Source organism: Opisthorchis viverrini, assembly GCF_000715545.1.
Source record: "Opisthorchis viverrini unplaced genomic scaffold opera_v5_13, whole genome shotgun sequence".
In the NCBI taxonomy this organism is placed as follows: Eukaryota; Metazoa; Platyhelminthes; class Trematoda; order Opisthorchiida; family Opisthorchiidae; genus Opisthorchis; species Opisthorchis viverrini.
In genome coordinates this window covers 1,266,809-1,291,116 of record NW_008751669.1, presented here as the reverse complement: position 1 = coordinate 1,291,116, position 24,308 = coordinate 1,266,809, and the positions used below count along the sequence as shown (strand labels likewise).

Genomic DNA, 24,308 nt, shown 5'->3' with positions numbered 1-24,308 from the left:
ATGGAGTGGACTCCCTATATCTTAGGATAGCGCGGACCCGAACAAAGGTATGGACGGTACCCAATGTTGGACGCTCGAAAATAAACCCTCTATCCTGATAATGGTACATCAACCCATCTGGTCGAGTTCAGTCGACTGCTAATAGAGAGTGAACGGTAGTCGGGGAATTTTACGACACCTGTCTTTTGTAACATTCATGAAGTATTTGGAATTATTTATCCTGATTTTGAGCCATTGACTTGTCTTTCTTAAAACGCTTGGGGATACAGTTTAACTCCCATTTAGCTCAACGAAGAAATAAGTTGCAACATTCGGTGTGTACAGTTTACCTTGATATGCTGCTATAATTAAACACAAGCGTCAACATGATTTTAGACTGAAAAAACAGCCGAAAATGTTATTACGGAAAAAATATGGTTGGCGTTTTATGGCTCTCTGCATTTATTGGGTTGCATAGCTCCATCGAATTGTGTGAAATGTTTGACGAACCTTTCAAATTCAAACAGGAATCCGGTATTGATCAACACGTTCAATGAGTGTTTCGACATACCCCGGCGAATAATATCGCACCACTTCTTCCGGAAAGCAATTATTTATTGCCGTTATATATTCTGCCAAGGTTTCCTTGTCATCAGGCTTTAACTCCTGGATCTTCTTAAGCGCTCCTGATGAAACGAAATTGCGACGTGCGTTGGGGTCATGCGGTAAGACCTTTGCAAACTGCGCTACGGCATATTTCAAAATGCTCCCAGGTGCTCGCGTCAGCAGTGGTTCGATTGCATCCAGATCCACGCATTTCTGGATAATCTGTTTGAGGGCTTTCTTAGACTATATTTTCAATGAATTATTTCTGATTACGCTTACCTTTGATTTGAGTTCTTCGGGCGCTCCGGGCTCAATGAAACACTCTAGTATTATGGGTAGGACGTCACTCTTGGCAACGGCTTTTGCATGTTCTGGTGTATGTCTTCCAATCTGACCAAGAGCCCACGCACACGCCGCCTTGACGTCTTCGTTTGTTTCACGCCACAGAGTGCACTTTAGTTGCGGTACACTCTAAATTTTATTGCCAAAAAAATTACAAACTTACGCCACACATTATTATTGCCATCGCCAGGCTTTCTGAATGTGCCGCTATGTAACCGAGGGCCATTACTCCTGGAAGGATAACATAGCCTGAATTATTACTGAGGAATTCCACTATGCTTGCTGCACCCCCTGCATTGGTCACCAGTTGACTGAGTTCTGATGTGTGTTTCACAATATCCTTAATCAGAGTAGAACAGTTTTTCCTGACGATTTCATCAGCATCTTTCAGAGAAACGAGAATGGTTGGGAAAATTTCAGCCTCAACCACAAGCTCAGCTAGATCCACAGAGTGTTTTGCAATGTTCGATAGCACGGCGAGAACCTGACGCTGAGAATAAGAGCAGAAGTTTATTAAGCTGAATTCATCGAAATATCCTACCTTTAGTAATGTGTCAGGCTGCAGCAGGAGTTGGGCGATATGTGCGATAGCGCCCGTGTCTGCTATCGTTTGAGCCAACTCAGCGGAATGCTTGGCGATATCTGATAGGGCAGCAAGTGCCATACGTTTGAGGCTGATTTCAGGTTCTTGCACACATAGTACCAGGAGAGGAATGGCTCCAACATCCACAACCGTCTGAGCGAGTTCGGTCGAGTGCTTGGCGAGGTTTGCTATGGTGGCTGCTGATCCCTCCTTAACAACAGGATCAAACTCCTCTAATCCTATGATTAAAGCGTCAAGCGCCCCAGAATCGACGACCTTCTGGGCGAGTTCAGGAGAATGTTTCGCAATGGACCTTAAAACGAACGTAGCTGCTCTTTTATAGAATCGCTGGAAGTTTTAACCACAAAAATTCATCACATCTTACGTTTTGTTCAGCTAGTGAGTAAACCAACTGTGGTAAAATGTCTTCCCTGACTATTGCTTCTGCCAGGTCCATTCTTTGATTGGCAAGTCTTCCAAGGGCAATTGCAGCCGTTTGTTGAATAGTAGGCACTGTATCCAAAAGCAAAGGTCGAAGCAAGGACATCACACCCGCATTCTGTAGTGTCTCGATGTTTTGCTTCTGGAGCGATAGATCTGCTACCGTCTGAACGAACTGTAATCTAGCTTTCTGATATTGTTCGAATTCTACGACCTGAAAGTCATCATTTAACGTGTGCGCTACCTCTAAGTACGCGACGTTGGCTCATTTTTCGAATGTCCACGGAGTTCTAATACTATGGTGAAATAAATTGTGATGTACTAAAACAAAATACGCATGAAGTGTGGTGGATTCGCGTAGCTGGCAGTTCGGTTTTGCGATGAAAGCCAGTGAACCTTTGTCACCAACGCCTAGCTGGTTCTCAGTATAAATTCAAGAAGAATAAGTCCACAAATTCAGAAGGAGATACACAGCCTTGAGGCTTCCGCCCGAGTTTTGGTTGTTCTTTCAAAGAGAATACACAGGATCAAGAGTTTCATCCAAGTTTCCCGGATCGATTTTGTTCTTGTTGTTCAACGGCTGCCCTTTACCTAAAAGCTACGAGTGAAAAATGGCGTAATACTCCTCTTATGTTCTCAGCGCGGGGCAGTACGCCTGCCGGCGCGACAGCTCGTATAAAACAGCCTCTACTATAAATTTCAGCTGGGTACTGGACGAAGCCTGGAACATTATCAGAGGAGATTTTTCCGTACGGCAAATACCCAAAATGAGAAATTTTTGCCTGATAAAAGTATGTGCTCTGTGCCTCAAAAAGCGCGGGGCAGTACGCTTGCCAGCGCGACAGCTCGTATAAAACAGCCTCTACTATAAATTTCAGCTGGGTACTGGACGAAGCCTGGAACATTATCAGAGGAGATTTTTCCGTACGGCAAATACCCAAAATGAGAAATTTTTGCCTGATAAAAGTATGTGCTCTGTGCCTCAAAATCGTACCATGTACCCGTGGGTGTTGCCGGGTCAACAGTGAGAAACCCGTTGGCCGAATCTTGTTGAAAAAGGCCATAAGTAAGCATTGGGTTTCCTCGGATGCCACAAGGGAAAACAGTTGAGCACCGCAAGAATCATTTCATACTCCACGGATTTAGCCATTCAGAAAGTGTCAGCTCAGTGACCACAGTTTTACCGCGTCCACGTTCATAAGGGGGTGATGTAGTTGGGGTTCCAGGAGGTCACGTCATTCGCAAATTAGACATGGACATGAAAGACTTCTGGAAGATCATTTCCGTAAATCAGAAACAGAGGCGGTCTTAAAACGCAGCCACGCGGAGCTCCGATGGAGAACGGCACGGAAGAGTAAATCGGGCACACTCAAATAGGATGTCATATATGATTGAAATGTCCTAATCCGGCGCGGGGGTCTATTTCCACTCCATAAGACCCGATTTTGTGGGGCAGCAGAATATTTGGGATTCTGCGGGATGCTGTAGAGATGTCAAAAACTATGGCGTCCGCTAAGCCCTTCATATTTGCCTTGGATTATCTGTCCATAAATGAGAGCATATTCATTCCGCAAAATCATTTTGAAAGGAATACGTATCGGTTTGGAAATATCAAACAGACTCTACCGGGATGATTTAAGAGTGCTCCAGAATGCGCTTTAGCTCCTTGCATGACGTGCTATTGTGGCTGATGGGCCTGCAGCTGCCGTGTGATAAGCGGTCACAAGTTTTGTAGTTTGGTTTTATAGTCACTTCACACTAACTAGGGGGAAGGTTGCCTTCGTTGAACAACCTCGGGTAAAAAAGCCCCGCTGACGTAAGCGGCGTTTCCTTTGGGATCTTTGGATGGACCGCATGTGGCCCCAATATGCTGGAAGAAATCTGTTTGTGCAAGAGTTGTCGGTGAGCCTCTTTGGAGACCAAGTCATTCAGAGGCTTCTCGTAGATTCGCCTTTCCAAGATTGGATATGATCATGTCGCTGGTGAGGATCCACACCTGCATAGTGTTCTTCTGAGCCTCAGATGGCACTACTGCTACTCCTCGGTTCTCTGGCTTTGATCCTCAAAGGGAAGGCGGGTAGCCTGCTTCTTTGTTATTCCCGTGCAGTTAGACAGTAAGTTTCGTTTCTCCCGGAACGCTCTCTATCGTTGTATATTTTTTGTATGTTCCATTGACGGTACTGCATCTTACGAAATTCCAGTCCATCTTGCAGCCATTTCTCTGGAAATAGTTGAACCGCGTTTCCAGAAGAAGCCGAACCATTTTGGGTAGGGTTCGATCGGTTCCACTGCGCGCGGCTCGTCTGGCATGAACATACCGTGAATGTTTCAGATTATGGTCCTGTTAGTCTCGTCCGCAGAAGCTGGTCCCAGTTTCAATTAGTCACGAAGATACGCATCCATAAGAATTCTGCACAGCAGAAATCTCGACATCGCGTTTAAGGTTCTGGGTTCTTGGCGCAGAAGCAGATAAATCCAGCACACAATGGTCACTATGTCCTGGTGGGCCATCAATTACCACGCGATCAACAAATTGTCCTCCAGTTTATCAGACGACACGCTTAGTGCAACCACTGTGCTAAATGACTTTGGTCGGTGATATGAATAAGGTGGAACACCAGTCGGGCGGCCCTTGGAGCGTTTAAACTAACCACCAGCAAGAGATGCGTGAAGTGATAACTGCGGGATATTTGCTGAAGCGTTTTTGAGGTACTGGTCATCTTCCGGTGGATTCGATGGTTATACACTGGTGATCAGATCGCGATTCCAAGGATCGCCTGGAAACAAGGCAATAGATTTTCACTTAGTGGACGAAGAATGGTGACCCGTCATGGATACAAAATCGGCAATGGAATCCTAAATATAAATTTCTACAAATTTATTTCTCATTCCGGTGATCTCATCATGTTCAAACAAGACGAGGCGTAACAGCAAACAGCGTCTATCCAACTTGGCGTATTTGGGCGAGGATATCCGTGGAACCTTACAGGAGACGAACCATTCAGTTCATCGGGACTTTAACAATTGCAGTCAAGGGTCTCGGTTTGAGAAATGCCGGGTTTTCCTAAACATATCCATCTGATATAGTGCCAGTCAATCAAAGAAGTCAAGCATCCTTCTGCTTGGAAGCGGGCGGCTGAAATATCAACCTATTAATTCGAAGGCGATTTTCTGCCCACTGGCTAGTGTTGTTAGTTAAATGATACACCGTTTAAAGTGATACGATGGAATTCCAAGTTGGCCTTTTCAGATAGTTACCCGAATAATGCGTACGTATTTTCCCCAGAAACTACAGTGTGCAAAGGGTCATCTTTCATTTTAAAATGCACGCCTATTGGTGCCTTGGTGTCCAGTAATTTCACACATTTTTGCGGTAATTTGATTGCAATTGTCTCTTTTCAGATATTTCTCCAAATAATGCGTTTGTATTTTTCCCAAAAACTGCAGTGTGCAAAGGGTCATCTTCCATTTTAAAATGCATGCCTATTTCTACCTCGGAGTCCAATAATTCCACACACTTTTGCGGTAGTTTGTTTGAAATTGTCTCTTTTTGCCATTTAATTTAATTTTGCTGGTCTACTGGCCTGGACGCACGCGTCAAACCTTGCCGAAGCCGCAGTTTGAACGAATGAAGCTTTGACATTTATTGCAACCCCCAATGCCTTCCCATTCTGCGGCAGTTTTGTTGGAAGTAACTTGAGTGTGCTCCCTTTCCTCTGGGGGCGCGAAATTCATAATTTCATGGGCCGTTAGTAGTGTAGCACGATGTGAGTTGTGTGTAGGTTTGTGGAAGGGTTGGTGCCGTTTCGCGTTTTCTTTTGTATTGGAATAGGAATTTTCCTAATGATTACGTGAACAATGATTACAACCGCTTTGTACGCGCCGTATGGAACACGCTGGGTCGGGAAACAGTAGGAATAGGTTGCGGTCGTCGTACACTTATCGTGACGCCATGCTGAAGTTTGTGAACGGCCGCGTATACGAGAGTGAGACATTCGGGGTTCTCATGGTGTTCAGGACTGGCCAGGGAGTCGTGGAAAACAACAACGGATTGGGAAGTTTCCTGGGCTCATAAAGGACGTGGCGTGGTTCATTGCTGTTATTCAAGTGGAGCAATAAAATATTTACGGGATAGATAGAAAAAGTGTCAAAAAGGTCAGTTGGAAGGTACTTTGGTATGAGTTACACTGCGCCCTTATATGAAAGGAACTCAAGGGTGGACAAAGTTTCTTAATGCTGCAGTGCGGCGATGCCGCCGAGTTCAAAAACAGTAATCGGTATTCAGACAAAATTAGTATTCACGCTGTTCATGCGAATAGATGTTGGTGCATTCGAATATACGGGACACGCGCTATGTCAGTGGTGCGCACCTAATATAATACTAATAATGTGTACTCCCAACCGTCCAGTCTGATCATAAGTTTACAGTCAGAATGAAGCATACTGGGGGTTCCCTTATATGAAAGGAACTCAAGGGTGGACAAAGTTTCTTAATGCTGCAGTGCGGCGATGCCGCCGAGTTCAAAAACAGTAATCGGTATTCAGACAAAATTAGTATTCACGCCGTTCATGCGAATAGATGTTGGTGCATTCGAATATACGGGACACGCGCTATGTCAGTGGTGCGCACCTAATATAATACTAATAATGTGTACTCCCAACCGTCCAGCCTGATCATAAGTTTACAGTCAGAATGAAGCATGACTGGGGGTTTCGGGTAGCAGGGATTGGGCGAGAGAGTACAATGTCATAAACAGTAGGAGGTATTCGATGAAATAATAATAATAGGTTTCTTTTCCAACTTGTAGGGAACAATTGGCATGAGGTCCGACTAGTTTATAAACTTATCCGGCTGACATGAACTAAAACCGAAGAACCATTGCCAATAATGAGTGACCTTGAGCAGTTGGGTGAATGGCTGGAGTCACAACGAGCAAAAGGGTAGATTGAGTTAGAATAATTCCAATTGGGATAACATGGCAAGTTTTGCCTCAAAAATGTGTTTTACTCAGAAACTAAGCAGGCTCACTGGTTTCACTGTTGTAGGAAAGTCAAGTGCAAGGTTTAGGTTGGATGTGGACATAGTGCTAAAACATGGCCAACCGAACACCGTATACGAATTGATCTTGTGGAAGAGGTAAACCAAAAGTGCAACAGGAAGCCAGGCTGGCCAAGTTTGGGGGAAAATTCATCGGGTACGAAAGAACTCGTCCCAGGGACGGTTGTGGTCAAATGAATAATTTGCTCGCAGTTGCAATTACAGGCTCGATTGGGCGAGAGGTTTCGGTCGAGATTCGGCGTCGCTGTTTTGGGGTCGGGCATGAAAGGTCTTTGGAAGAGTGAGGTGATGGCAACACGCGAGCCGGAACACGAACTCCATGGAAAGTTATTGAATTTTGTGGGAAGCACAGGAACACAGAGATGGGTAAATTCGAACGAGTAGTTCAACGGGTTGGGATGGATATGGCACAGAGTCAGTTGCGGTCAGGTGGGGAGTTTGTCTTATTTGCAGTTAATGGAAGCAGTGACCGATAATGGACGTCGAGAGAAGGAAATGAATGGTTGCGCGTGTCTCATTAAATTGGGTATGACAGTGCGTGCCATCATTGGCCTGGCATGCCCCAGTTTTCGAACAGCCCCGTAGCGGACGCCTCGTATTTAGGGTGACTGGGCTGGGGGGTTCAGTACTTTGGACAGCGGGATTCATTTCACGCTGGCCGAGAAAACAAGGTGGAACGAAGCTAAAATGGGATCACAGGTTTTCTTGGTTCTTTGAGGATCCTGTGGTCGTAAGTCACAGGCTATGTTGGATAGATAACAGCCAACCAGGTCGTCCAATCCGGACATTCCCGAAGTTCAAAGCTTGGGAAGATGACGGGGTGGGATGAGATTAGTGGAGCACCGTGAGTTTGGGGAAACATCAAAACGAGACAATGTCCAATAATGTACATGGAAATACAAACCTGAAGTCTGTCTCCATTAGGGTGGTAACAAGTGACTATATGGAATAGGACATAGATGGATTTGTACTTAATAGACTAGCGACAAGGTGTTGGGTTTGCTAATATACTATACTAAATTTGGAGCATGAAGGGATTATAAACTGGACAGAAGCGTAAGATGCCTGGTAGTGTTGCGTGTAACGATGACCTGCCATCCTATTGGCACAGTTAGCTTGAATAATATACTGGACGCTTTGATAAATTAAATTCTCTGGGGGGATTACGCTTCAGGTACTTAGTTAGCCTCCCGTAGCGAACTTTGCTTTACTATAAATGATGACCTGGCTTCATAAGATGGTGATAGTGCATGCAACGCAATCTTGAGCCAGCGGCACGAGTGTCCGACAAAAGTTGCTTGCCTTTCAGATTTCCTTTCCCTCCTTGGCAGAAAGCGAGTTTCGAGACTCAGCGCGGTGCACAGGATAAATTTTGATGGAGGGCACGCAGTTCAGGTAATGTTTGTCAACCATGCCATCTTTCACATCTTTGGAAGAGGAGGGTTGGCCGTATTACGGAAGGCTGAATAGTGACCGACAAAACAGTAAGGCAATACAGATATGGATAAAAAAGCAAGGTGCATTAATAATACGTATCATGGGAATTCAGGTCCGTTGATCAATAAGAGGACAAAGGCGGGAGTGGTGGCATTCTGGCGGTGTGTAACTTTTACGTAAGCAGTGAGATAGAGTGATCCCCGCTGCCTCAAGCTAGATCATCATCATTAGGGACAGTTATATCGTATCAAGAGTGTTCGTTCTACTATCCAATGTGTTCGAATTTTGGAAACAATTTTTGAAATGGAGGTGAGTGACAGTACTCCGGCATGAAGACTCAGACTACATGACAGATATGGTAAAAATTCCCGGCGGAGCTTGAAATAATCAGCGGATTTTAGCATGTCTGAGATGTGGAAGTAGTTTTATGTACAACCGGATGCTGGAGATCAAAGAGGAGTTGTTTTACAAACGCAAACACCGAAATTGATAAACCAATTTCCAGATAAAAGCTCCTGATTGGTGACACTGCCGCGGGATGGTTACATGCTATCATGTGGACGGAAGAGCCGTAGCTTCCCCAGAATATCAGTGTCGAAATGGGTGAAGTTACGATTTAGCTCCCTGAATAAGCAGAGTTGTTACCAAGTACCCGCCTCTTACCTGATCTTTGTTATTGCACTTTTTGGAACGAATGAGGTACTTGAGGTACCAGGGCTAAATACTGCTCTCGCTGCATCTAATGATCAGAATTGCCACTGTATCTCGCAATCGCATCATCGTTGTTCACACGGATCTCTCATTATCGTCAATGAGGCTAAATGAGCGGGAGTAATTTCACCAATTAGCAGCAAAACTCCAGCCCCAGCGTGGACACGGTTCGATCATTTTGGACAACTAGATTTGTCCAATTGTTGATGAGTGAGTCTCTAAAAACTTCTTTGGTCATAGCTTTGTACTGATTCTGTCGAAGATGTTTGCGAGTTGCAATTAATTACACATTTTTCCTTTAAGAAGCCCTGTTGAGTGAAAGCAACTTCCTGAAAACGAGTGTTGGACTAACAACACATCACGTTTGTACCTATGCAACCAACAAACTGAAAAGTGCGATTCACCAAGTGTGGTCGTATATTTTTCAGGAGTGGGTTTGGCTGACGGAAAACAGGTTTGGAGAGGAAGGGTCGTCGTTTGCCTTTTGATTAGGCTATTATGCATAGTTCGGACCTTATCATAGGCTGCGTGCATGAGTACATGCTCGGCAGGTTCTATGAGCAGCAAGGCTGAGCAAAATCGTCAACATATATGAGTATGAAGAACCATCGTCAACCTTCAGATTTGGCTATCACGTACAGCGGAAGCTTCATACTCATCGTCCTGGATAGACACCCGCCTGGGGAGTCTCCATGATCAGCGCCGCCTAGAGACAGGCCCAGCAGTTTAGACAAGCAGCCAAGGTAGATGACAGCACGTGCTGTTATGATGATAACCAGCATTGGCTGGTCTTATTTTCCGCCAACGTAGCTGGAGTTGATAACATATTTTAACTAATGAGTGCGATTATTTCCAACGGGAGAAATTCTGTTGTGTTATTAATTAACGTACATATATTTCAAAATGCTGCGCTATCCACTGACTAGCTGGGCATATTAGGGAATAAGGATCATCCACAACAATGCATAACATCTTCAATACTTCATAGTACATCAAATTCAGTTTCATTATTTTGCTGAAGAGGAGACGAGCTTCCCAAAATCTGCGTTGCGCTGAACTTTGCAGAAGAAATTCATCTACTCTGTAACACTCAAGGGGTTCGACCCACGTAGCCGTTAATCCACCATTTTCCTGGTTGGAATCTGAAATGGGTATCTTTTAGGTGTTACTTCACTCGTGAAAGACACCAGGGATTGTTAGAAAATGCGGATGTATTTCATCTCGTCAACCGCTTATTAAATGCGAATCGGCAGCAGTCGATAACCTTAAAATTTTACAAACTTAAACACATTTTGTTATGAGAAACATATTACCGAAACTTGCGGACCAATTGGGCTCTCTTTAAAGAAGTTGTGATTAAAAAACCCAATTTTTCTTCTAAATAATTTCGGTTTATTTCCAGTGAGCGGCACGTACCTGTCTCAGTGGGTTGCTGGCCCGACTTCAGGTGATAAGTTTGTCTAAAGTGGTTGCGTTCTGGTTGCAAATTTTACATCCTTTGCGGAGGGACCGCCAAGCTTGATTTTGCGGTGTTTGTGAGTGTGGTGAGTAAATCAAACAAATGTTTGCTTTAAATTGTGTGCTAAAGAAGTAGCAGGCCACATCCTAAACTTTACCATATTTTAAGCAAATCTAGTAATCGCAGCACATCGTTGCATAACAGGAGGTACGAGAAGCATAATTTTTTCAGCGCGCTATGCCACATTCGTGGGCTGAGTAACCGTGTTGTCACCGGACACATCTTAACCGCATTCAGTCGATAAGTGGATAGGCAAATATCTTGCCTTCCAGAAATACACACCGCATTTGTGTGAAGTGTAGAACTTTCCAGCCGCCGAGTTCAGAGAGGACTGCATTGCTCAGTAAATCAAAAATTACATAAAATTCAAACATAAGTGGACTTGCCTGGCAAGTGAGAGTAAACTGCAAATTGCGGAAAATGATAACACAGGGCAACGAGTCTGGAAAAGATTCAGTGGTTCAGCAATCCGCCGGCAGTGAACTAAATCCAAAACCCATTTCTAAGGTTTTTTTTATCTTTGGTACTTGGGTTCGCTTTCCGGCTGATGGAGAGTGTAGAGGAGAATGGGGGAGCAGGAGATTTTGTAAGACGGATAAATGGTAGCTTGAAAATCTGGATGGCGCCGTACAGATTCACTTGTGTCGCCGTCTGAGTGGTGTCGGGCGTGAAATTTTCCTGTGTGAGTGGATTACTGAGCGTGAACTGCAAAAGCATTCTTCACTTTGTGCGGAATACAAAACGAAAGGGCACCGAGATGGTTAAATCCGAAGGAAGGTTTTACTAGATTAGAAAAAAACTCGTCTGAGACGCGGTTGCCGTGAAGTAAACTGTTTGTTCGTATTTTCATTTCGGGTCCTGAGAAGGCGACGAGGAGTCTGTCTGGAGTAAGGAAAGGGTTGTCGGGGGTGCGCCATCAAGCTTTCAAGACGCAGTGCCATGCCATCATTGCATGAACACATATCATCTTCTGGACAGGAGGAACAAAGCCGTTTTAGTAACACAAGGGATTTCGACTTAAATTTGAGTGCATGTGAATTTGCAACGAGGATCAGACAGACTGACTAACGGGCAAAATCAGAGTTTTGAGGAGTCACTGCCGAAGAACGAAACTCAAGAAGACGAGGGAACGGAGTGAGTTCAGTAAAGCCTGTTGAGTGCGATAAGGTTTTGGATATCAGAAAATAATTTATTGCTGTTAAACCGGTGACCGGATGTTGCTGAATGGGGAAAGATATGGGTATAAATAGCTGAGTCACTTTGCAATCAAAGACCGGATCAGCCTGTCAGAATAACGCTAATATAGTAGAAGGGGCATAGAAAAACAGAATGCGCTTGTTTTGCTTTTGCGACTGTTGGGTTTGCACAGAAGGACAAGCATTTGTGGTGAACGGATGCCTCATATTTTTAGCACTGAGTTTCAGTCTCTCGATATTCTTAAGTCCAGGACGAAAGAGTATTTGCATAAAAGTGATTTTTTATGGCGTGCTATTAGCCAGTCGAGTAGCATGAAGGGCGGATAGCATTTGGTCTGGTCTGTAGTTACACACGGTGCTTTGGTAGTCATCAGCTCCATCAAAGCTCTACCGGAGAGACACATTTTTGCAGGGAGGTAGTGTGATAAGAGACATTTAACACATACGGCCTAATGGAAAGAGAGCCTCTAAGACGATAGAAAAGGAACAATTTGAATGAAGATTGTTACGTGAACAGTGTTATGACATATGTGGGAATACGGATGTAGGAGTGTTAGTGACCAGTCTCTGGATCACTGCTGTTGGCTCCATTCAACAGGCGGAGCGTGGCGAAAAATCTTTTAGGCGCCAGCATTAAATGCCGCTCGGGAAGGATTAGGAGTTGCCGTATCTTAGAAGCACACCCAAAATTTCTGTGAAATCGTAGTGTGAAGAAAAGAATCTTTAACATAGCGTTTGATCATTTGATAGCATATATTCCAACCCTTCAAACCTTACGTAGAGGCGCAGTTTTGTTAGAAATATTTCAAACGAACTCGATGTCCATTATAGATAAAGAATTCGTAGTTTGGTGGCTACCGATGACTTCCAGTGTGGTATACGTGATAACGATAATTTTTGCGGGAAAGTGGTTACTTCGTGTGTTTTCTTCTGTATTAGATTTAGAAATAATCTTAAAACTACATGAACAAAAGCTACGCTTTGTATGTCCGTGACAACGCGAAATTGAGCAGCCGCCCAAGACCCGCACGTGGACAAGTCTTACACCGTGGTGTCAGCCCTCCCTAGAACAAGCCACGGAATTCGCCACGGCTAGTAAGTTTTTGTTCTTCATGATGATCAGCTGCGCTATGACAGGCGCAGGGCAAGGTTTGATCTTGGCCACTATACTAGACCACCGACAGTGCTGTTGGATGAATCATTGAGTTCATGGTCAGACAACACAATTAGTTGGCCAGTACTTTCACGTCCTGGCACTAACTGAACAGATTGAGATGGTCTCGTTGGTGCACGTAAGAAGCTCCTCCGGTAAATAACAGTAAGTCATCAGACTGTGTAGGGTCGTTAATTTACCGTCATCGCGGCGCCCCAAATAGGTCCGTGGGCAGCCTCGTGCATAAATATCTAGGGAGAATTGCTCGGGGTTGTCATTGTGGATAAGATCTGCTATTGAAACGTGACAAATTAAGATCAGCATAAATGAAGGATATTTTTGGGTCTGTCGGGAACGTGCTCATGTTCATTGCTGTCATTCAAACGAGGCGATAAGTCAGCCGTGTCTACGTTGGAGACTCATAAAAAGGTGTCGAAAAGGTCTGTAAGAAAGTGTGAGGTAGATGGTGACTCGAAATTACAGGCGATTAAAGGGGTCACCATTCTTAACTAATCCAATGAGGTGACACTGCTCGATTTCAAAAACGGTGATCGACATTCAGATGCAGATAATACGTATGCGGAGGTTGCCAACGCGTTAGGTGTATGCAATGACGATGTGTGTGCATTTGCTAGATTAAGTGCGACTGAGGTAGCTCGGAGTTTGCATAGACATGAGATAAGTGATGTATGGAAGTATTGCGTGCCTCTAACTGAGGTGTCCTCAGAATGGCGCTATACGCCTAAAGAAAACCGCGGAGGCCTTGCAAAACAAGTTGCTTCTGAGGCGTCCTTCCACGCGTATTTGATTAGCCTATTGGTACATCTTGCTCTGACTTCAATGAATGTTTCTAATGATGGAGGATCTCTCGGATATACGCATCAACAACAGCAAGCTCAGGACGGTAACATAGGCGCTTGATAAAAGATTCTCCCATCTGAATTTTCTCTTCCCTCAAATGCAGGAGGCGGATGATGAGGTTCAGAATACGGTAGGAGTATTTCTTGAGAGAATGCACGCCGTTGAAGTGACAGTTGTCTATCATGCATTCTTTCGCACGGTTGCAAACAAAATGCGTTAGAGGAGCGAACATGGTACTGAAAGATATGAACAGCTAACCAAATGCTTCCGGACGCAGGCGGTATCCGTCGTATGCGTCCACGCTCTTCATTTCCAGTTAATCTAGTAATCGGCGAGATAATGAATCGAAAGATGTGATGTCCATCGAACCGCGGTGTTCGAATATACCCTGACGAAAACCTAGTCCATGTGGTGTAAGCAGACAAAATCGTTCTCATCTTCGAGGATGCAAAGAAGATGCGAGTGTTTTTTGGATGAAATAAACTAAGTCATACCATCCTTGGGCTGCACTTTGCACCTACAAAGTGCAGAGGTATGCGGTTAATGAACAAGCCGCTCACAGTACAAGGAGAGGTACACGAATTTGCGAGGCGTTTTGAGTAGTTTCGAAGTTGTATTGGTCTTGATTTTTGTGCGACAGATGAGTTCAGTGCCAGAATCTGCGAAGCTCCTGTCGCGTTCGCTAATTTGGACCATATACGGCGTCAGAGTTATATACCCCTGCATACTAAGGAAGGAGTGTATCAGGTTGCAGCAGGGGTGTTGGGGTTCCCGATACGGAACTTTGAGTGATGCGTAGGTTCAACAATCCCGAATATCGAAAGGAAGAATTGGGTTCATAATTCTACGGCACTATATACACAAGGGTAAGCAAAGCTGTACAGCAAAACTCAATTGTTCACGTTCGTAGCGTCAACAAGTTCACAGGTCTGTCTCTGACCGGCACAGTACAGTGTCAACATCCGCACACCAAACAACGGCGAGCGGAATGATGGCTAATTAGCGTGGGTTGCGGTCGTTCCTTCCGAGGACGGTCTTGTGATTCTCATTGGACGTGCGATCACGCGGAGCCCATGAGAAAACCAGTCGAGGCAGGCTCAGCAAACGAGACGTGAACGCACATGGGTAAATAGGTCAGTGGCGCACAATGACACACAGACGCACTTGTCAATACACAAGTGTCGGAAAGGACGGCCTCTGCGGCAGGGTGAGTGCCGGGTACGAATAAGCAAACCGACTGGAGATCAAAGGTACATAGGCGGAGTAAGCAAATGAATGGAAGAATTATTATAACGTCAACTTAGATTCAACAAGGGGCTGTTTCGCTGTATGCCTGTGGGATTTTGTCTGTTGGAACGGCGGAACTAAGACGTCTTCAAGTGTTTGACAAGTGTTGTCTCTGAAGGCACATTCAAAGGATGGATTATGGGGAGCCAGTGTCAACCGATCACTTAGAGGATAGAAGTTGGAGTAGTGACACTATGGCGGTATGTGTCAACTGTGTAGATGTTAAAGGATGTGCTCCTGGACAATGAGGTATACTAAACCTCTGAGTCACCATCTAGATCATTATCATTGACTGAGACAGTTGCATCACATCAATTGTGGTTGCCTTTGTAGCTCATTTATCCATATATCGTAGACGTGATTTTGGAACTGACTCTTGGTTGCAATACTTCGGCACGTTTGACGAGCTGGAAGAGGCCAAGGCCTAGAAGACGGAAATAGGATAGCGCCTGAGAATAGTCTGAATTAGCAAGCAGCTTCTCACATATGATTCTAAGATGTCTGAGATGGGATTATTCATCCAGTATTGGGTTTACCTTTGCAAAATTAATGACTACATTCAGTGAGTAAAATGATCGGGAACTGTGGACAAATGGATTTATGAAGCATTTAGTGAGTTAGCCAAGTAAACTTTGTTCAACTGAGTTTTAAGTGGTTTCGCGGAAGATGCTTACGAGTCGTAATTGATCATACTTTTTTTTCACTCCAAATCGTTGTCGAGTAAAAGCGGCTTCCTAAAACTGAGGACTGAAATGACTGCACGTTACGTTTGTGCCGATACGACCAATAAATTGAAGCATGATTTGTAAAGGATGATTATGCATTTTCTAAGCATGGGTTTGGCAGCCGGACATGCGCGGATATGAAGGACCGCAGTTTGTCGTCGGATTAGACCACTATGTATAGATGGAGCATTATATTTAGCTACGATCATGTGTACGGGCCCTGGTAGTTACCACAAGTGACCACAGTACACGACACAGGCTAGAACTGAGTATGACGGGCAATCGTTAGCCGTTAAATTGGGGTACCATACATAGTTGAGGCCTTATAACCAGCGCTTCATATAGAAACTAGCTTAGCAGTCACGACAATTGGCCAAGGTGGGCGACATCGCGTACAGCTATGCATATGACGTCCGTCGATCGCCTTAGATTAGGTTTATGAGCATAGTTGAAGTCTCATATTCATTGGTTTGCATAAATATTGGCCTGTTGTTTATTATAAGTAGAAGAGATAAGCGACAACACGTACAATTATGGGGATGACGGACCATCTTCTGCCATTGGATTAGGCTACAGAGCATGTCAGATGGTTCATAATCAACGCCGCACATGGACACGGGCCCGCGGCGACATCCAGTACTGTAATGAGTGTGACGGGCCACCAGATTAGGCCATCATAAATAGTTGAGGTCTTATTTTTACCAGCCTGCATATATACTGACCTATGCTAACTATAGACCACGCATACAATTATGAGTAGGAAGGGCCGTCGTTGGCTAGTATACTAGGTTGTCACGAATGGGTGAGGCCTCATAATCAGCATCGCGCGCAGACACGGGTCCAGCAGGTACAATAAGTGGTCAAGGAGAGTGACAACGGTCACCGTTTTCATGGTGACCGCCAATGAATGCTTTTAATTTTCATCATTATATTTGCGCCTGGTGACGTATTTCATCTACGGAGCGTCACACCCCCAATCAGAATTATATAACTTAGTTGGTTCTCTATAGAGATGGCCCTCGCATCGTTACTGCACACTGCATACGGATGTACCACCCATCTACTAACTGGAAAATGAGCTCAATAGAAAAATGAGTGGCGCCGAAGTACGTGGAGCAGAACACATCTCGTGCGCTAAGTCTGAGGAGCATGAAGTAAACAAGTCTCACGGACCAATTTGCTTGAAAGGAATTCGCGCTGGAAATTACCTATGTTGTCTCATTCTTGAGGAAAACTGAAGAACGCCAAAATATGGCAAGCGCGATTTCATGATTTATCCCTCGTAAAATGGCAACATAAGGTGGTCCGGTCAAGGTCCGTTGCCTTGAAGTTTCATTCACTTAAAAAATCTATAAGATGTATTCCACCGACAGGTGGAAAATTTGTAAAATCTGTAAAATTTGTAATGTCAAATCCCTATAGTTTAGGTAAAAATAATTTGAGTGTGCTTCCTCTGGGCGGCTTAGGAATTTTGTCATGCGTTTGTATCAGGCAACCACAGCGATAATTAGGAAGGAACTTTTGTGTTATGTCTGGCTGGCGAAGTGAACTTGATACGGTGCAACCCCGATAAGGCGATTATGGAAATATCGTTGCACGTCAATGTAAGCCATGGGCCTCGCAAAGAAGCTTCCTACTATCAAATATACGTTTTAAATTAAGAAATGTCAATTTTTATCTTCAATTAATAATTGAATTGCCGGATTGAGGGCGCAACCGTGTCAAGTCCGACTCAGCAGCTACGGACATACAGTGGCAACGCTGCTTTGGGTTTAGTGAATTAAAAGCCCAGCTCAGGACAACCAGTGATGAACAAGGCACCCTACTGCAAGTTCTCTCATCTCATCCTCTTCCTTTGGGCTTTTTGGAAACCTTTCTACTAGCCTACTTTTTCCACCACCGAATCTTAGTGACGGATTTTATTATTATTTCATGCCCATTCGTCTCCATTTGTCCTCCACAACATAAAATTTATTTCGCGTAGCCGACGGCACCTCTTAATTTTATCTTCCTTCGCTGTGATTCTGACGATCACATTCAACTTGCAACGTTTTTCTGTCTGAATTGGTGTGCTCTCCGCAACATTGGATATAAAACCATTACCTCCATTTCAGGTTGACCGATTTTGCTACTTGTAAATCGGGGCAACTATACCAAATCTCAACCTGTGCGGTGTAAGGTCTATTCTTATGTGTTCGCCCATCTCTATGCATTACCAGGTACCCAAAGATAAAAACAATTGCGTCTTTAATCCAGTTGTATTTGTGCGATCAAGTCTGACGGTGTGCCACTCACCAAGTGGTAATATACAGTTATTACTAAATTAGTGTCCCGCAATAGCGTTAGCCGCAGCTATCCTGCTTCAGGCTTTACGCAATATTCGGCAAAATTTTGGTCATTTTAAGCATGGAATGACGAGGTCAAATTTTGTTCAGTTATTGAGCACAAGCATTTTTCAAAGTGCCAGTGTGTGCGAATCAGTAAAGCCGCAAATGCACATATCAAGACAATCTCCGTTACGGTCGACAGAATGGTGGATTTGGTCGCCAAGAGTAGTGCGTCCGGGAAAGCGTGGTATGATGCACGCTACCAGAATTATCGAGGGAAAACTGACCGTCATTAAAAAGGGTTGAAGCCTATTGAACCAGCGTCACGAGACCAGAAACTTTCGGTGAAATAATTTTTTCGGCAAACCGAGCAAATTTCCTCGGCCTTTGGCTAATGTGTAACCAAAATTATTTCCAATTTAAAAGAAAACGCCTTTTTCAATGCCCCTGGCCCCTGAAATACTCGAGACAGGTTGAAATCAAGGATACATAAGTGTTGCTTGGTTAAGCACGCGCGTCAAAGGCCAGGTAACTGCTTGATTTCTTGATTCTATAATAATAATATTATTGTAATAATAATAATAGTGATAATAATAATAACGCAGCCTTTCTTCAAGATTACGCATTTTGGCCTTGAGTTCTTAGTCTGTTTGCTAAAAATTGGTGTACGCTATTTATTGCAACTTCTTAATAAAGGGGCGAATCTCGAGCAGAAAACTAGCCCGAAGGACGCATGCCCTTCGACCACGATGCTCCGTTTCGCTCCGCTTAACTCTGTCCGTCCTGCACTGCTTCATGAACGAGTAAACAACTGTGGCTTTTGCGATACACCACTTAGCTAACGCGTGTCTCTCACGTTCTCGTACGGCTGCACCCGATCACTTCAATCGCTTATCGCTATTCTCTACTATTTCGAAACCATTATATGTTTTCACGCCACTACAGTGGTTAGAAATTTTAACCATTTTTGGTTTCTTGCTACTTTCTTTGGCAGTCCGTCTACCAACCTAGCGAACCTCAGAACGGCTTTCTTCACCCTCCACAAAAGATGTGGCTGCGTTGTAACTTCATATGAATGGTGAGAACCAGCTACCCTGCATTCTATATGGGTGAAATAATACCCATCTCCATAATGGTCTTATTCTGCGAAAGGTCCTTGGCCAACGCTGACTGCATTATCAGCCCCAAACGACTCGCCGAAAACGTAAGACATCGCAATGACTGTACCACCACTGACATAACTAGCCCGATGACCTGTCCGTAGCTTACCGCATTCCTGATACTTCTTGGCCCGCCGATTCAAATGCACCTACAATACCATCTCAATGCACTTAATTGATGCGGTAGCCTCAAAGTACTCGGCATCATGTGGTACCCTGATTTTTCCGCATATTCTCCATTGAAAATTTCCTAATACTGTGTCGACACGTCCTAACCCGACAACTAAATGTTCAAGCTCCCAAGAATCGGTGTGTCCAATCGATGGCAGCCTAGCCTATATTCCCGTGATAGAAAAGCCATCTCATTATCATTCTACCTAAGTGCGGTTCATCATCCTCACTTTGCCATCTGTGGGTTCAGCTAATAATGCATATCATAAGGTCATCCTACTTTGCAAGGATTGTGAAGTATTCAAAATGACAGGGTTTAATGTAAAACATGCTTCGGTCTGATTAAAAACTTTTACACCCGAATCGCTTCAACATCAACACCAGCGAGTTTATACGGTTTCCGAATACACCATGATCCAGACATTAAAACTATCATTTATCCGTAATGCGAATCCATCCGCTTCTCAAACCCAGCTTATGCCTTTCGTGACCCTGCCCAGAAACCTAAATGTTCAAGGCCACAGATCATCCGTGTGGTTTTCAGTTTCAGTTCAAATTGGCCATACGGAACACTGAAAAGCTGCCACATCCCCAAAATTGTCTTAGTGGTTTTTCATTCCGCGCCAGTCAGGAAGCCCCAGTCTTTCTCCTCCCCCGTCGTGTTGCTACCCGCCACCGTCAACTTGTAACGGTCTGGTCTTGCTTTAATCTGGTATATTCTCTAAAACAAGAAACTAACAACTCTGTTTTTCCACTCGCGATGTGAGCCACAGCTAAACCACACCATTTTAGAGATAACGGCGTCTATGCTGGATGATACCCAATATTTTTGTGACTGTACCGCTATCGTTGGTCCTTGATAATCTTCAGCTGAGGTTAGCGGCGCTTTTGTTTTGAATGTACCATTTTGACCGTGCCGGACGTTAAACTAAGCGCCAATGGGAAATAAACATCAGTATCCCAAATGACCATTCCCAACCGGTCCCGAATTCCCGCTATACTGTCAGTAGCCTGTGATTCACCGGCTGCGGTTAGAGCTTGACGAATTTGGCATGGTCCTGTCTAGGCTAAGCATTGATCATTTGGGCATGAGTATTCCACTCTAGCCCATTACGAGACGCTCACAACCAACGTCTGATTTTGTTTTATTCTGACTTTAATATCAGGCTCATCTCCGACAGTATGTCAACACCAGTTAGAAAAGACATTATTGTCACCAGAATGACCCCGTGTCCACTATTAGTAGAAACGTGCTCCGGTTGTAAGGCAGCCAAATAGCCGAATTTTTGCACCCAGAGTTGGTGAATCTATTCACAGCACCCACAGAACACCATTAGCTTTTAACCTTGATACGTCGCTCTGATATGCTACAATTTAAAAATAACCTTTCCATAAAAACGAGTGTGAAAACGTACGAGAAAGGGCTTGGATGCTGGCCTTCCCTGCATAGTCGCACACTCATTCATGCAATTTGGATAGATGCTGATAAAAGTAATGCAGGTAGCATCAATGGACGGCCATGCCTTCTAGTCTTCGACCATGAAAATGGGTGTTAATTTGAACCATATTCTAGAAGGTGAGTCAAAAGCAGGCCTTCAAACTGGTCTACATATTCCACTTGCACGTCCATCGCAGACCACATTTCCAGATACACTGCTGAACGGCGCAGAAATGCAAAATTACATTTGGCAGATGGTGACCGGTAATGTGTATTACATGACGAAGAAGTCTGTTTTGGTATTGGGCACATTCTTTGATTAGAATCCTTCGTACACAAATAATCACCCTTTAACTGACTGCTTCGTTGCGGATTCGCGGGCAACATTATACAGCTGCAGTTATTCTCAGACAGTCTTTCGAAAACTCCAAAGTTCTCAGTTCCGCTGCCGTGCGATAATGTAGCCCATGCTCTAACACATTCGAAGCTGATGGAGATGCTGCTTTTCAATTATGTGCACCATTAACTAGAAAAATATGAAAAATTCAAGAATTCTCTTCTCGTATCATGAGCAGCACCGAAGTCAGAACATATTTTATCAACGACATAAGCAGAATACTATGGTACGCTATGAGACTGGGTACCTTTCTTTGGTTTGTAAGTGGTGTTTAGTAACTGCCTGACCGAAAATTTGCGTCACACTCCCTGGGCACACAGCGTCTCGGGGGACTTAGCGGCGCTGATCGCCTCATCCAAAACACCCGCTGTTTCTTCGTTTGCATGTTCAGGATCAGTGAACCCCTTGTGATCAGGTAGATGGGCGGTTTGGCTACACAATGCTATTAGCCGCAAAACCTTTTCCAGTGCAGTAAAATTTCTACCCCAAAATGTTGTATTTTGTTGCCTATATGCCAAATTTAAAAAAACCACCCTTATTGATGCTCATATTTTTTCTGCTCACCGAATTTCATTATCCATTGAGGCAATCATATATCTGGCGGAAAAAATCCGGTGGAGTACTCTCCCGGCATCGGGCGCAAAAGTTTGTTAGGGTATTCTGAACTCATTTGACTGTCTGCCTTAGTCCATCAGGTACACGCTGGAGCTTTTGAATTGTCAACTCCATTGTGCGAATACCGGACGCCCAGGCAGATGATTTCAAAGATATTTTGATCACGTTGCCCTTTACAACTTTTTCATCCCTGTCAAACACTGCTATGCCTAGCCATGAAGCCCTAGTGACGGTTCTGGACTTTAGTTCAAACCGGCCTGCCATGTCGTGGCAGCTCTGCTGCATCTCCATATCCACTATTCCGGCCCTACACTTCCTGTAGTTTGAAGTTTTTTNTTTGACTGTCTGCCTTAGTCCATCAGGTACACGCTGGAGCTTTTGAATTGTCAACTCCATTGTGCGAATACCGGACGCCCAGGCAGATGATTTCAAAGATATTTTGATCACGTTGCCCTTTACAACTTTTTCATCCCTGTCAAACACTGCTACGCCTAGCATACGTATATGGACTGGTCAGCTGAGCCGGATTAGCCCCGAAACTGGTAAATGCTGAATCTGGGTTTTTTGAAAATGTGACGTCTTAGCACAGGAAGTAGCGCAAAAACATGATGGAATATACGTTTGTACGCCAAAATCCTGTTTGATTCTGTCCGCCACCGATTAACGGTTTACGACGAGGCAAATCAGGAGTGAATTCAAGTACCTCACTGCGGTAAAACGAGGTAGATATTTCTGTCTAAGCATCATTTTGCTCTCCCTTCTTTTCAGTTGTACCGGGTAATTAATTCCTCCGATTTCTCTTGAGAATTCCAAAATGTAGACAAGAGACTAGGCGAGCGTTGGCAGAGGAGTTAGAGACCACTCTTTAACGATTATTGTGGGAGGTCATTCAAACAGGGAGCTCAAAGACGTTTTAGGGAATACACGAAAAGATAACCGCCCGAGGCAGTGTGGCATTCAAATTCAACGCCCAGGGCTATGGTGCAGATCGGACTTCTGACTAAGTAGAGGCAGGTGGCCACAAAAACTGCGCAAAGCGTCTGGTTCTGTTATCAATTTACTATCCTCTGTTGGGAAAGTTGTGTCATTATGAGCTGTGATGGGTTCGGTCACTAGCTTTTATAAGGACCGGTGCCGAACCCAATTAACTGAAACACTCTCAAGTTTCCTGGGGAATCTCCGCTGCTTTTGATTACTTCACCCAAGCTTCTGGCCAATTTTGCGCTCGGCGCTCAACCTAAGTTTCATCTAAGCTCCAACATAGCGTCAAACTGATTAATATTTGAGATCAGTAGGAGTACTCTCAGCTTTTGGCATTGCCAGTGTTTCGGCCGACATCCAAAGATTGATAGATCTGCTACAGATAGATTTCCCGGCTGTGTGCAAAACCGCTGCAATTTCGTTTTCGCACCCGAAGGCGGGTGGTTTGTAGAGTTTCTGGAAGTTAGGGCTCCATGTCTTGAACTTGCTGAATGAGCCGTGAAAGACTTTTGTAGCGCTTGGCAACGAAGATAAAAGTGACTTCCGACAGGCGTTTGGCCAAAATCTATGTAGATGTTCCCAATTGAACTACATTCAGCTGTTCATCTACGGTATACGTAGCTAAAGGGGATATAATCAGTTTGGCACCTCGGTTGGCGCACTGTTTGAGGGACCAGTTTTTCGGAGAACTTTTCGTATTTCTGAACTAGGCGGCGCAAAGTTGTTCTTTTCTGGAAGCACAAACTGGTCATTCCTTAATATTTGTACGTACTGATCCGTTTAAACCTTCCAACTGACTTTCAGATTCGCCAAACGTTTCCAGTTCTGCCTCCAAATCTCCCGCAACCATGACAATACAGAGCTTCTAACTCGCCTTATCAAAGCAAAAAAGACGTAGTAAATGCTTTCTTTGTTGGCGACAGCGCTATGGTCGTTTCTGGCACCAGCACGGAAGATAACCAGATGAGGATCACCTTGTGCAAATAATTTGCGTTCAGAGCTAAACGAGTTCCACGGAGGAAAGCATTACTAAAGCGATGGCAAATCCTGTCAAAGTAGCCTCTGGTGAGCTTGACGTTTGCAGCGCTAAACGAGTGGAAAGTGAATAGGCAATTAGAATAATGCCCGTATTTTAAGTTATTGTATGTAGTACAATGAATATGAATCCCCCTGCGAGTAAGTGCATGATGATGTTCTACCTACTTCAAAGTACGAGCAAGGAAACCAGTCGGGTAAAATAGCCTCACGGCTTTAGGAAAAACCTTGAGATGAATTGGTTCGCCGATGCTGGCCAACCTAAAGACGTTAGGCAAGACAAAG

General features: G+C 44.3%; 1 protein-coding gene across 1 annotated transcript; it reads right to left on the bottom strand.

The window, feature by feature from the left end:
- Positions 1 to 498: 498 nt before the first annotated feature.
- On the bottom strand, positions 499 to 23,838 carry T265_01224 (hypothetical protein; the record flags this gene model as incomplete). Its single annotated transcript, XM_009165209.1, has 6 exons — positions 499 to 828; positions 865 to 1,056; positions 1,091 to 1,417; positions 1,469 to 1,858; positions 1,896 to 2,165; positions 23,761 to 23,838. 6 exons carry the CDS (start codon positions 23,836 to 23,838, stop codon positions 499 to 501), a joined length of 1,587 nt encoding a protein of 528 aa, XP_009163473.1.
- Positions 23,839 to 24,308: the final 470 nt, after the last annotated feature.